This window comes from Lynx canadensis, chromosome A1 (assembly GCF_007474595.2).
Source record: "Lynx canadensis isolate LIC74 chromosome A1, mLynCan4.pri.v2, whole genome shotgun sequence".
Classification (NCBI taxonomy): Eukaryota; Metazoa; Chordata; class Mammalia; order Carnivora; family Felidae; genus Lynx; species Lynx canadensis.
The window spans coordinates 85,135,077-85,149,143 of NC_044303.2; the positions used below are offsets into that span (position 1 = coordinate 85,135,077).

At 36.2% G+C, this 14,067-nt stretch overlaps 1 protein-coding gene across 1 annotated transcript; it reads right to left on the reverse strand.

The window, feature by feature from the left end:
• Positions 1–641: 641 nt before the first annotated feature.
• LOC115511226 (olfactory receptor 2AJ1-like) lies at positions 642–1,610 on the reverse strand. The gene has a single exon (XM_030311800.1). The coding sequence runs from the start codon at positions 1,608–1,610 to the stop codon at positions 642–644; it is 969 nt and encodes a 322-aa protein (XP_030167660.1).
• Positions 1,611–14,067: the final 12,457 nt, after the last annotated feature.

Sequence of the window (14,067 nt, forward strand, 5' to 3'; positions counted from 1 at the left end):
TTCCAATTTCTCAAATTGTCAGGTTCTGCCCTCTTGTTTTGTGCTGTTTGCATTGTAAAATGGGTACAAAGTCAGAATACAACAAAAACTGAAAATTTGTTGAGACCAAGATAAAGGAGGCATGTTTATATTTTGTTCCTCATGAAACAAAATGCTGACTACTGGGTTGCAGGTGTATGAGCTTTTGCCAATCTGATATCTGCTTTGGTAATTCAAGGAAGATTAAATTATTTTAATTCCATAACAGTTGAGTACTGCTGTTAGAAATTATGCTTCCTCATCCAACCCTGAATTTGTGAATTCTGTCACTGTTCCTAGGAGCATCGCACACCTTCTTATTCAGAGGTATGTTTAATGAAATGAGTACTTTAATTACTTGGGCATATATGAGAAAGAAAGAATGATGCTCTGTGTTATTTAGAAAAGCAGTGTAGTTTCAGGATTTCCTGTTGGAAGAAATGAATCTTTGGGTGGTGTTGTGAGGACATCAATAAGTTATTTTAAGTTTTGTTTTTATTTTCACACAATAAGGGTGTTGGAACAAATGACCTCTCATATATCCATGAGTCCCATGCTGAATTTGTCAAGTCCTAAAGGATCTTAAAGACAATTCAGAGAAATATGCTAACATATGGTTATAATTAGGTGTAGCAAGCTCGGTGGTGTTTCACCTTTTTCAGGAAGCATCTACTAATGACTATACTCTTCATAGCTGCTATTACATCCTTGTTTCTCAGGCTATAGATGAGAGGGTTAAGCATAGGGGTAAGAATAGCATTAAACATAAAGAGGGACTGGTTTATTTTGGGGGTCTTAAAGGATCCTGGCCTCATGTAAACTAATACAGCAGGACCAAAGTAAAGGCTGACCACACAGAGATGGGAGAAGCATGTGGCCAAGGCCTTGTTCTTGCCTTCAGGGGAATTCATGTGGACAACAGCAAGGAATATACGGATATAGGAAGCCAGGATAAGACTCAGAGGGATGAGGACCACCAGAAAGCTTGAGACCACCACTGAATTTACATAGGCTGAAATGTCCTCACAAGTGAGCTTCAGGAGTGCCATGACCTCACACAAGAAGTGTGGAATCTCTCGAGGATGACAGATGGGTAAGTGCATGACATAGGCTGTATGAACCAGTGAAGTTATTGCCCCTCTGACCCAGGACCCAATGACCATCTGTTTACAAATGGTATGGCTCATCATGACTGAATAACGCAGTGGATTGCAGATGGCAATGTAGCGGTCATAGGACATGAGGGTAAGCAGAAGGCACTCAGAAATTCCCAAGGTTAAGCTGAATAAGATCTGGGATCCACAACCAATCTGTGATATGGTTCTCTTCCCTGAGAAGAAATTTGTGGCCATTTTGGGGACAGTAGTTGAGATCAGAGCCACATCAATAAGGGAAAGCTGACTGAGCAGGAAGTACATAGGACAGTGGAGTCGAGAATCCAGCCAGATGAGGAGAATGAGAACAGCATTGCCTATCACAGCCATAAGATAGACCAGAAGAATGAGGAAGATAAGGATCACAAGGTGGCTGAACTCAGGCCAGAGCCCCAAAAGAATAAAATCTGTGGTGACAGTCTTATTGTTTTTCTCCATGGCCAAACATCATGGCTCAGAACACAATGGTAAGAACACTGTTCCTTTTGATGTGTTATTGCACATCTGGTCTACTTTTCTTACTCCCAGGTCTCCTCTGAATATGTTCATGCTGAATTCTTTCCTTGTTGTGATCTCCTTAGTATTATTAACTTCTCAATATATAAAGTATTCATTAACTACCACTCATGAATTATTTAATAAACAATGATTTATACACTGTATCTGCTATTACAAATGGTAATCACTAATAGTAACCAAATAAGAATACAAGTACACTTAATGTTCTATCAACTAAAGGCCAATCAATTTGATGAAAATGTATCTTGTACATTTCTTAAAGTATTTAATAATTCACCATCTTGAGGTGCTGTGCAGATATAACTTCAACAGAAGATCTATGATCATTTTAGATTTAGAAAAGTCAACATTTTCACTCGGTCACGGGAAACTTCATAGAAAACGAAGAAGATTCTCATAAAAAATGGGAAGAAGAGACCTTGATAGCCTGAGGACAGAAAAACATTTTCAGAACTGAGTGTTGTCTGTGTTTAAATTTTCTCTCCCACAAATGGAATTTTCACTTTTGCCCAAGTCCTCCTTGATATAATCCTAATTCAAGCATTTCTTAGATCAAGTAAACTAGACCAGAACATTTAATCATGAAACCAGTATTTAAAAGGAGAACTCACATAGTTTTTGGTAGTTTCACAGATTTCCTACTCTGCAGGAAGTTTGAATCTGTCATCAAGGTAATTTAAGGGACTAGATTATTATGTAAAAAAGGAGGACACAAGATTATGATGAAGGAGATTGTCAAGGACCATCTTATAAGAAGTGATTTACTTTATTATTTTGTTATTTAAAAATGTTTATATATTTTAAGAGAAAGTGCATCCATGGGGAAGAGGCAGGGAGAGAGACAGAGAAAGAGAGAGAATCCCAAGCAGGCTACACACAGTGAGTGCAGAGTCCAATACAGGACTCAACCTCACAAAACATGAGATCATGACCTGAGCCAAAATCAAGAGTTTGAATCTTAACTGACTGAGCCAGCCAGGTACCCCAAGAAAGTGATTCATTTTAAAAAGTAGTATATCTTGTTTAGAAAAGGTTTGACTGGACTTATAAACTGTAGATGCAGAGGTAGTATTGTAGATCAGTAGAAAGCACAGCTTCTAGAGGATCAGTACCAGAATTTGAAGCAGCCTTTACCAAATCACATATTTACCTGCCTAATGGCGTTGGTCTAATTGAATCAACTTTCTGTGTGATATGCAAATTAAAACAATTAATAATCATAGAGGCTCTAGAACATTATCTGGTCAATAGTGTTAAATGTCTTTATTAAGTACAATTTAAGTCTAATTTGCATAAATGGCAAAATATGCCCTAAGGTCCCTAGCAGTCACAGGTATGTACATATGTGCATAGTCAATCAATGATTCCACTATTTCTTGCAGTTTCACCTGTAACTGTAGGTACCATTAAAAATAATGTTGAGAAGTTAAGAAGGCAGAGGAGTAGAGGGATCCCTAAGCGGTCTCATCCATGGAATACAGCTAGATAGTTATCAAAACATTCTGGAGATGAAAGAAATCAATTGGAGAATCTGAAAGTCTACAATCAACTGGAAGATTGTTTTGACAAAAGGACGGAAATGGAGATGGAGAGGGAGATGGGGATGGAGATGGAGATGGAGATGGAGAAATTCAATCTAAAAGAAAAAAAATAAAAAATAGAAAGTAGATGTCATGGTCAGGGATTTAATCAATATAGATATAAGTAACAAAATTGAACTAGAATTTAAAACAAAGGTGATAAGGATACTATCAGGATACTGTGGTTTCTTCTAGGTGCTTAAGAGGGTCATATTAAAAATGTAGAAGAAAGCAAATCTTTGTTGTACCATCTGTCTTGGATTAAATAAACAACATGTCTTGGCACCTTTTGGCCCACTTGACAATGAATAGGTATTTGTTATGGTATCCAGCAACCTTCATGAGATATGGGCATGTATTGTAGCCTTTCTCCCAAGGACTCAGCATAATGGAGAGGGATTAGGCACTCCACACCCTGGGTGGCTGTTGGCTTTCCAGTTATTACCTCTTTAGAGATCATCTTTGCCTGTGTTAAGTTTCAAAGCATTCCTGATTACCCTAAAGCAGATGCGTTATCCATGGTAACAACTCCATCTCTCTTTCTGGTTTCAAAACAGTTCATTGACTGGGGGAATACTTGTCTTTCACTTCTCCCTACCTTAAATGAGAGAAACAGAAAGACAAATCAAATCAAATAATGACCCTATCCATGATGGCTTTGGATTTAGCATGATTTTCCACATGTTTTCTATCAGAAGAGAACAGTTAGACTAGACAGTATAAACTGTAAGGAACTGTCTGGTATGATGATTCCTCAACCTTTAAAAAACGTTTTATTTATTTATTTATTTATTTATGTATTTATTATTTTTGAGAGAGAGAGGGAGAGAGAGCATGAGCGGGGGAGGGGCAGAGTAGAGGGAGACAGAGAATCCAAAGTGAGCTCTGTGCTGACAACACATAGCTCAATGAAGGGCTCAAACTAACAAACCATGATATCATGACCTGAGTCAAAGTCACACGATTAACCAACTGAGCCACTGAGGTGTCCGACTAGTCAACTTTTTAAAATCATGTTGGATTGCATGATGATTATCTACTTTGATTTATGTTGAAATATTAATGTATTATATAGGTTATAATTTTTAATGGATTCTATTTTTAATGATTTCATATCAATGTGCCAAACCAGCCAAAATCGTGAGTTGGGAAAATGTAGAAGGATGCTATACATATCCACTGTGTCAATACATATTTTGTTGATTAGAGAAAATAAGTCATGAGCTTTACTTTTTTGAATACTAGTTATGCCATGCAGTTTACTCAGCTCTTCACATACTGTACTGTGTTCAATCCTAATGATAACCCTCAGAGATGGGTGCCCTTGCTACATCCAGTTTACAGATTTCAAATTCAAAGTATAGAAATATTAACTCTTTGCACAAGACTTCTGAGTATACAGCTCATGGGACTGAAATTTTAACCCAATTCTATTGGGCTCTGGAGTCCATGATTTTAATCACCATCATTAATATAAGATTTTATATCCAGGATAGATTTAATTGTCTCTATTATCTAACTTATGAGGACAAATTGTCCTAGAGATAAAAAAAAATAAAATAAATCTAAACACCATTAAACAAAAACTCTTATACAGAACATGAATGACATGGGTATTGTGCATAACCACCTATAGAGCTATGCTCTTGTCTCTACGTTTTCAATATGATTTAACCACCTGCTTTGCCCATCAGAGTTAATACACATAACATAATACAAACATATATTTAATAGCCCACGTTTATCATCACTAATACAAATTACCTGTTACAGTGTTAATATGATTTTTCCAGAAATACAGGAAAACTGTAGACAAGTCTTCTCGTATCTTATGCCAGAGTAAGTATTAAAGTAAGCTACCTCACAATTTCCATCACTCTCTTTTGTGGTTACCACATGGACTCCCAGGTTTCTTCAGTGCTGCACACTGGGTGAGAAGCATTTGGTTCTCTTTTCATGTGTCAGAACTAAGACTAAGACTTGATTGAGGGTGTGGGTAGATAGAGACGCATTTTATCTTCTTAGGTCAGGTTGCCTCAAATTCTGTAGTTAACAGGAGGAGTGGCTATAAGTTAAGGGCTCTTGTCAGAAACCGGTCATATATGACATAGTCTAGATCCTTTGCTAATTGAAGACCTCAAGAGGGAATGTCCTGGAAACATCCTGTCCCCAGACTTTAATTGCATAAAATTGTATCATCCCGTTTGAATCTTAACAATTATACTCTGAAGAAAAATAGCCACCATTCACAAGATGACTCTCTAACTTAGGCCACCACAAATCTCTCAAATATTTTAACTTAGCTCTGCCTCTCCTCTAAGTCATCCCTGGACTCATCACTGCAGCAAAATACAGAGAGAGGCTGGAGCAGGGTATTTTCTGAAAGCTGAATGTACAATGTATTTAACAAAAAACTTTTCAAACCAAACAATGGAGACTAAGGGCTAATGGAAATTATAAGGGAAATGTACAGCTCAATGAGGTATTTCTAGGTCTTGTCCTCATTTTAACTTATATTCTGTAGTCTAGGCTACATATATCTAAATGGATTGTTATCTGAATATTTACTATATTAACGATTGAGTTGATGATACTAAGGTTCAATGTTAAAACTCTATTTAAGCCAATTCACTTTACTGTGTATATGAAGGCTTCACAGATTATGCCCTTATTTCATGATCTTTATCCAGTCCTCATCAAGGTTCAGGGAAATGTACATACTCATAAACCACTGGTAGGAGTCCAAATTGTTAAAAATTTTAAGAATGTGACCTGAAAACAGCTGTTATATCACATTAACCCTTAAAACTATTCTTTATAAACAAAGGCACCAAAATATGCAATATATATTTAACATGTTTTGTGTAATTACCATTATCCATGGAAAGAAAAAAATTGGAAATGATATGAGCATTCATACACACACATTCATATATTTTACATTATTTATTTGATTTGTTTTTTGTTTTAACTTTGTAATGTTTTATTTAAATTTAAGGTAGTTTAACATTTATAATTTAGTGATTCATCACTTACATATAATACCTAGTGCTTATCACAAGAAGTGACATCCTTAATATCCATCACCCACTTACCCCAACTCCCCCACACTCCAGCAGCCTGCGGTTTCTTCATTGCAGTTAAGAGTCTCTTACAGTTTGCCTTCTTCTCTGTTTTTATCTTATTTTAATTTTACTACTATTCCCTGATATTCTTTTTTTCTTTTTTTTTTGCCAAATTCCACATATGAGTAAAATCATATGGTATTTGTCTTTCTCTGACTTATTTCACTTAGCATAATATGTTCTTGTTCCATCCATGTTGTCACAAAAGGCAAGATTTCATTCTTCTCGATGGCTGAGTAATATTTCATTGTATATCAATACCACATGTTCTTCATGAATTTATCAGTCAATGGGCATTTGGGCTCATTCTATAATTTCACTAGTGTTGATAGTGAAGCTATAAACATCGGGGTGCATGTGCCTCTTTGAATAATTTTTTTATCCCTTGACTAAATGCCTAGTAGTGCAATTGCTGGGTAATTGGTAGTTTATTTATAACTTTTTGAGAAAACTTCATAGTGTTCAGAATGGCTGCACCAGTTTTCATTCTCACCAACAGTGTAAGAAAGTTCCCTTTCTCCACATCCTCACCAAAATCTGTTGTTTCATGAGTTGTCAATTTTAGCCAGTTTTAGAGGTGTAAGTTGTATCTCATTGTGGTTTTGATTTGTATTTCCATGATGATGAGTGATGTTGAGTATTTTTTCATGTTTCTGTTAGCCATTTGTATGTCCTCTTTGGAGAAATGTCTGTTAATATCTTAATCCCCTTACTTAACTGGATTATTTACTTTTGGGTGTTGAGTTTGATATGTTGTTTATAATTTTGGATACTAGTCCTTTATCTGACATTGTCATTTGCAAATATCTGCTCACATTCTGTAGGTTGTCTTTTAATTTTGTTGATTGTTTCCTTCACTTTGCAGAATCTTTTTAACTTGATAAAGTCCCAATAGTTAATTTTTGCTTTTGTTTCCCTTGACTTTGGAGACATGTCTAGTAAGAAGTTGCTGCAGCTGAAATCAAAGAGGCAGCTGCCTGTGTTCTCCTCAAGGATTTTGATAGTTTCTTGCTCACATTTAGGTCATTCATCCATTTTGAATTCATTTTTGTAAATGGTGTAAGAAAGTGGCCCAGTTTCATTCTTCTGCATGTTTCAGTCCATTTTCTGCAACCCTATTTGTTGAATAGACTGTATTTTTTCCCATTGAGTATTCTTTCCTCCTTTGTTGAAGATTAGTTGACCACATAGTTGTGAGTCCACTTCTGAGTTTTCTATTTTGTTCTCCTGATTTACGTGTCTGTTTTTGTGCTAGTAAAATACTGTTGATAATTATAGCTTTGTAATACACACTGGAGTCAGGAACTATGATGCCTCCTGCATTGATTTTATTTTTATTTTATTTTAGTTTTTAATGTTTATTTTTGAGAGAAAGGGAGAGACAGAGCGTGAGCGGGGGAGGAGCAGAGAAAGAAGGAGACACAGAATCCGAAGTAGGCTCCAGGTTCTGAGCTGTCAGCACAGAGCCTGACATGGGGCTTGAAATCACGGACTGTGAGATCATGACCTGAGCTGAAGTCAGACTCTTAACCAACTGAGCCATTCAGGTGCCCCGTTTCTCATCTTTTTAAATATTAGTTTTTCAGGATCTTTTCTGGTTCCTTACAAATTTTAGGATGGCTTGCTATACTTCTGCAGAAAATGTTGATGTCATTCTGGTAGGAATTGCTTTGGGTAATTGAGATATTTTAACAATATTTGCTCTTCTAATTTGCTCTTCTAATTTGGTTAGGTTTAGTCCAAATGATCTTATGGTTTCTGGTGCAATTGTAAATGGAAATGATTCCTTGATTTCTCTTTCTTTTTCTTCATTATATGTGTATAGAAATGCAATTGTTTTCTGTACGTTGATTTTATATACTGTCGCTTTACTGCATTCATGTATCAATTCTAGCAATATTTTGTGGAGTCTTTTGGTTTTCTACATGGAGTATCATGTCATCTACAAATAACGGAAGTTTGAGTTCTTCCTTGTTTATCTGGATGCCTTTTATTTCTTTTTGTTGTCTGATTGTTGAGGCTAAGTCTTTCAGAACTATTTTAAGTAGTAATGGTGAGCATGGGCCTTGTCTTGGTCCTGACCATAGGGGAAAGGCTCAGTTTTCCCCCATTGAAGATGCTATTACATGTGGGTCTTTCATATATGGCCTTTATGATGGAGGCATGTTCCCTTTATCCCTGCTTTGTTGAGAGTTTGTATCAAGACTGGATGCTGTATTTTGTCAAATGCTTTTTCTGCATCTATTGACAGGATCACATGGTACTTATCCTTTTTTTAAATAAATGTGGTGTATCACATTGATTGTTGGCAGGTATTGAACCACCCCAACCCAGGAGTAAATACCACTTGATTGTGAATGAATAATAATTTTAGTGTACTGTTGAATTCGGTTTGCAAATCCTATTGAGAATTTTTGCATCCAGGTTCATAATTGCTATTGGTTTATAATTCTCCTTTTTAGTGGGGTCTGCGTCACAGTTTTGATTCAAGGAAAGTCTGGCCTCATAGAAGAGTTTGGAAGTTTTCCATCCCTGTCTATTTTTTGTAACAGTTTGGAAATAGGCATTAGCTCTTCTTTAAATGTCTGGTAGAAATTTGTCCATTTCTTCCAGATTGTCCAGTTTGTTGGCATATAATTGTTCATAGTAGTCTCTTATAATTGTTCAAATTTCTGTGATGTTCATTGTGATCTCTCCTCTTTTATTCATTATTTTCTCTATTTGGGTCTTATTTATTTATTTATTATTTATTTATTTATGAAGTCTGGCTAGGGGTTTATCAATATTGTCTATTATTTCAAACAAAAAACCTCTTAGTTTCATTGATCTGTTTTTTTATTCTATATTGTTTATTTTTGCTCAAGTCTTTATCATTTCCCTTCTTATGCTGGCTTTGGGCTTTATTTGCTGCACCTTTTCTGGCTCCTTTAAGTGTATGGTTAGGCTGTGTATTTGGGAACTTTCTTACTTCTTGAGATAGGCCTGAATTAAAATGCATTTTATTTTTATGACTCCCTTTGCTGCATCCCAATGAAATTGGACTGCAACGTTTTTATTTTCATTTGTTTCAATTTATTTATTTATTTTTAAATTTCTTCTTTAATTTCCTGGTTAGCCTAGCCTATGGATTTTCTTTATCTTCAATGTATTTGAGGACTTTCCAATTTTTTCTTCTGGCTCATTTCAAATTTCATAGCATTGCGATCTGAAAATATGCATGATATGATTTCAATCAGCACTTATTAAGTGCTGATTTATGAACCAATATGTGATCTATTCTGGAGAACGTTTTATGTGCACTTGAGAAGATGTGTCTTCTGCTACTTTAGGATGATATGTTCTGAATGTATCTGCTAAGTCCATCTGATCCAGTGTGACATTTAGAGCCCTTGTTTCCTTGTTGATTATCTGCTTAGATGATCTGTCCATTGCTATACATGGAGAATTAAAGTCTTCTACAATATTATTGTCAATTAGTTTGTCCATATTTGTGATTAATTGATTTATATATTTGGGTGGTCTCACATTGAGGTCATAAATATTTACAATTGTTAGCCCTTTTTGATTGATAGACCCCTTATATTATGATATAATTTCATTCAGAGCTGTTTCAATGTTCATGAGCTGCATTAATTTCTGCTAGTCTTAGGAAATCTTTATCACTCCTTCTGTTCTGAATGACAGCCTTTCTGGATAAAGTATTCTTTGCTGCATATTTGTCTCATTTAGCATGTTGAATATATGATGCCACTCCCTTCTTCCCTGACACAAGTCTGTAGACAAGTCTGCTGCCAAACTTAAACATCTGTCCTTGAAGGTTAAGGACATTTTGTCCCTAGCTGTTTTCAGAATTCTCTCTCTCTCTCTCTCTCTCTCTCTCTCTCTCTTTCTTTCTTTCTTACAAGTTTCACTATGATATGTCTTTGTGTTGACCTCTTTCTGTGAGTATCCTGTTTCAGGGAGTTCTCTGTCCTAGTGGACTTGAAAGCCTTTTTTTCCCCATGATTAGGGAGGTTTTCAGCTATAATTTGTTCAGGTAAACATTCCTATCCTTTTTCCTGTTCTTCTATTTCTGGTACTCATGAAATGGACATTATTGGGCTTTATGGAATTACTGAGTTCCCTAAATTTATATTAGTGAATTAATAGTCTTCTTTTCTTTTCTTACAACTTCTTTGTTTTCCATAATTTTATCTTCTATATCACTTATTCATTCCTGTCCTTTTCCCATCCTCATTGTGAATACATTCAATTAGTTTTGCATCTCAGTTATAGTAATTTTTATTTTGGCCTGACTAGTATTTCAGTCTTTCATGTTTGCAGCAAGGGTTTCTCTGTTGTCTTCTATGGTTCTTTCAATCCCAGCTAGTATTCTTAGGACTATTGTCCTAAATTATTTTTCAGATATATTGGTGATATATATTTGAATAATTCATTGGCTGTGATTTTTTTCTTGATCTTTATTTTTGGGGGAAATTCCTCTGTCTTGTCATTTTTTCTAGGTTTTGTCTTTTGCATGTTATGAAAGCTTATGTTTCCTGATTATAAGTGTAATGCCATATTGATAAGGGGTCATAAACTATCAAGGGCCTGGCACTTATGGAAGTGTTTATGATGTATGCTGTGTGAACTCTGCTGTTGTGTTTTGGCTGCTCTTCCCAGAGGTCATGCATTTATGGAGTTAATCCTTGCTTGAAGTCTGGAGTGGGAGGACCTTTAACAAGGTGTGCTTTGATTTTTTTTTGTAATAAGCCTAATTAAGAAAAAACTAAAACTTTTATCAAAAAGAAAGAAAGAAAGAAAGAAAGAAAGAAAGAAAGAAAAGTAAAGGAACAGGAGCAAAAAAACAAACAAATAAAAAAAAATCCTCAACCAACCAAATAAAAAAACTATATATAAGTCTTATTACAAAGATAAAGAGGAAAAAAAAAAGGAATTTGTAAAAAAGAAGGTTGAGGTCAGATTACTTGGAACATCCCAGAAATAATCTGCGGAGTGGCAGAAGACTCTCCACAGTTGGAGGAAGACAGCTTGGCAAGTGCAAGGTGCATGGGTGTAAGTTGGGGAGAAAAAAACAGTGGCACTAGGGAAGGGAGGGAACACTTTCCATGGAGAGAAAAAAGGGAGAGAAACAGAAAGGTGTTGAGATAAGGCAACACTAATTTAGCACAAGAAGAAAGCCTATCTGGACCACGGACTGGGGAGCAAGCCTTACTGAGTATCTCAGTTATTTTTTTTTCAAACAGCTTTTGGAAATCAAACTCTGAGGTCTTGGCAGCATACGACTTTCTCTAGAGTTGAGCTGTGCGTGCTCTTGGGGAGGAAGGTCCTGTCCTTGGCATGCATAACATGGTGTAGAGATCTCTGAGAATAGTACTCCCTTCCTGGAGTACTTTTGCAGGAGACTATATTGTCTCGCTAAAGACAAAAAAAATCTGCAGTTGCCACCCAAAGTCCTTTCAACTGGGGAGATGCTTTACTCTGGACAAAGGGAGTGAGTGTACACTGTGGTGAGTCTTTTAAGACTTTGGATTCTAAGGGTTGCCTGTGTGACTCAGTCAGAAGCATCTGACTTTGGTTCATGTCATGATCTCTCAATTTGTGAGTTCAAGCCCCGCGTTGGGCTGTGTGCTGACAGCTCAGAATCTGGAGCCTACTTCGCATTCTGTGTCTCCCTCTCTCTCTACCCCTCTCCTTCTCATATTCTGTCTCTCCCTGTCTCTCAAAAATTAAAAGTTAAAAAAGAATAAGTCTTTGTATTTTGAATCCCAGCCATGCACCAAAGAATAAATTCAGGAGAATTTTGGTGCAGAGTGAGCTGACTGCCCTTGCTATTCTGAGGGCTGCCTGGACAGCAGGAGTTAAGCTTCCCAACTTGGGGATGAGAGATTGGGTTTGTGCCATTTTGCCTTCAACACTAAAAGGGTAGGATTTCAGAGAGCCGCACAGCGGCCCCCAGTGGAGGCAAGACCTCCTTACACCAAACCCTGCTTGACAACTGCTTAATACGGGGGTGTTAGACAGAATGGGGTGATGAGGCTTCTTCCCCTCCAAACCAACACAACAACCATCCCCCAGACACCAACAGAGATTTTTTTTCTTTTTTCCTACTCCTTTTATTTTTTTGGAATTAGGCTCATGGTTTCTTATCTGTTTTTGTTTGTTTTTCCTTTCTCCCTCTGCCTCTTTTGGAATCAGGATTTTTTATTTCTTTCTTTTTCCTTATTTTCTATTTTCTTCTACTTTCTTCCCTATTTCTTCCTTTATTTTTCTTTGGAGGATTTTTTTGATTCTCAGTTCTTTGTTTATTTTTTTTCCCCTTTCCTTTTCAATTATTTTAGGATCAGAGTCCCCTTCCTTTTTTTCCGAAGGGTTACTTCAACAAACAAATCAAAGCACACATATTTAAAGATCCAAACACCCACTACTGCAAGCAAAGAGAAGCTATGCAGAGGTCTGACCACTGGAAAACAGCAGCCAAACACACAGCAGTGTGCACACAACAACACCAGAAGCACTTCCTAAAGTGGTAGACACTGGGTAGTGTATGACCCATTTTTAATATTGTATTACACTCAGGTGCAGCACACATAATACACCTTTAAAACATGCAAAAGAGAAAAAAAATAGCCAAATGACAAGATGAAAGATTTCTCCCCAAAAATTTCAAGAAGAAATCAGCCAGGACTTGCTCAAAGCAGATATAAGCAGTATATCTGAACAATAAATTAGAACAACTATCATAATTCTAATAGCTGGGCCTGACACCAGCTGAAAGGACACCAGAAACCCTTGCTGTAGAATCAGAGACCTAAAATTTAGTCATGATTAATTTAAAAATGCTATAGCTGAGATGCAAAGTAAACTGGATAGTGACAGTGAAGACCATAGAAGCAGAGGAGAGAATAGGTTATATAGAAGATAAAATTATAAAAAATAATGAAGCTGAACAAAAAAGAGGGAAAGGAAATTACTAGGTCATAAGGGTACAATTAGACAGCTAAGTGATTCCATGAAACAAAACAATATCCATATAATCAGAGTTTTGGAAGAAGAAGAGTGGGGAAAAAAAAGCAGAAGGTTTATTTGAACATATAGCTGAGAACTTCCCTAATCTGAGGAAGGAAAACAGGCATCCAAGTGCAAAAAAACACAAAGAACTCCCCTCACAATTAGCAGAAACATGTCAACAACATGGTATATCATAGTGAAACTTACAAATTACAAAGAAAAAGAGAGTACTGAAAGCAGCTAGGGACATAAGGTCCTTAACATATAAGGGTAGACACATAAGTTTAGCAGCAGACCTTTCCACTGAAACTTGACAGGCCAAAAGGGAGTGGCAGGAATTATTCAATATGTTGAATAGAAATATGAAGCCAAGAATCCTTTAATCAGTAAGTCTATGGTTTAAAATAAGAGAGATAAAGACTTTCCCAGAAAACAAAAACTAAAGGAGTTTGTGACAACTAAACCAGCCCTGCAAGAAAATTGAAGGGGTATGTTCTGAGAAAAATGAAAGAAAGAAGAAAAGAAAAGAAAAGAAAAGAAAAGAAAAGAAGAAAGACTGAAGCAACAAATACTACAAATGACCAGAGAACATCACCAGAATCACCAACTCTATAGGTAACATAATGATACTAAACTTGTATCTTTCATTCTTTTGTTCTT

Excerpts from the sequence above, each read along its gene's own strand:
- LOC115511226 (XM_030311800.1), bottom strand. The coding sequence starts at position 1,610 with ATGGAGAAAAACAATAAGACTGTCACCACAGATTTTATTCTTTTGGGG.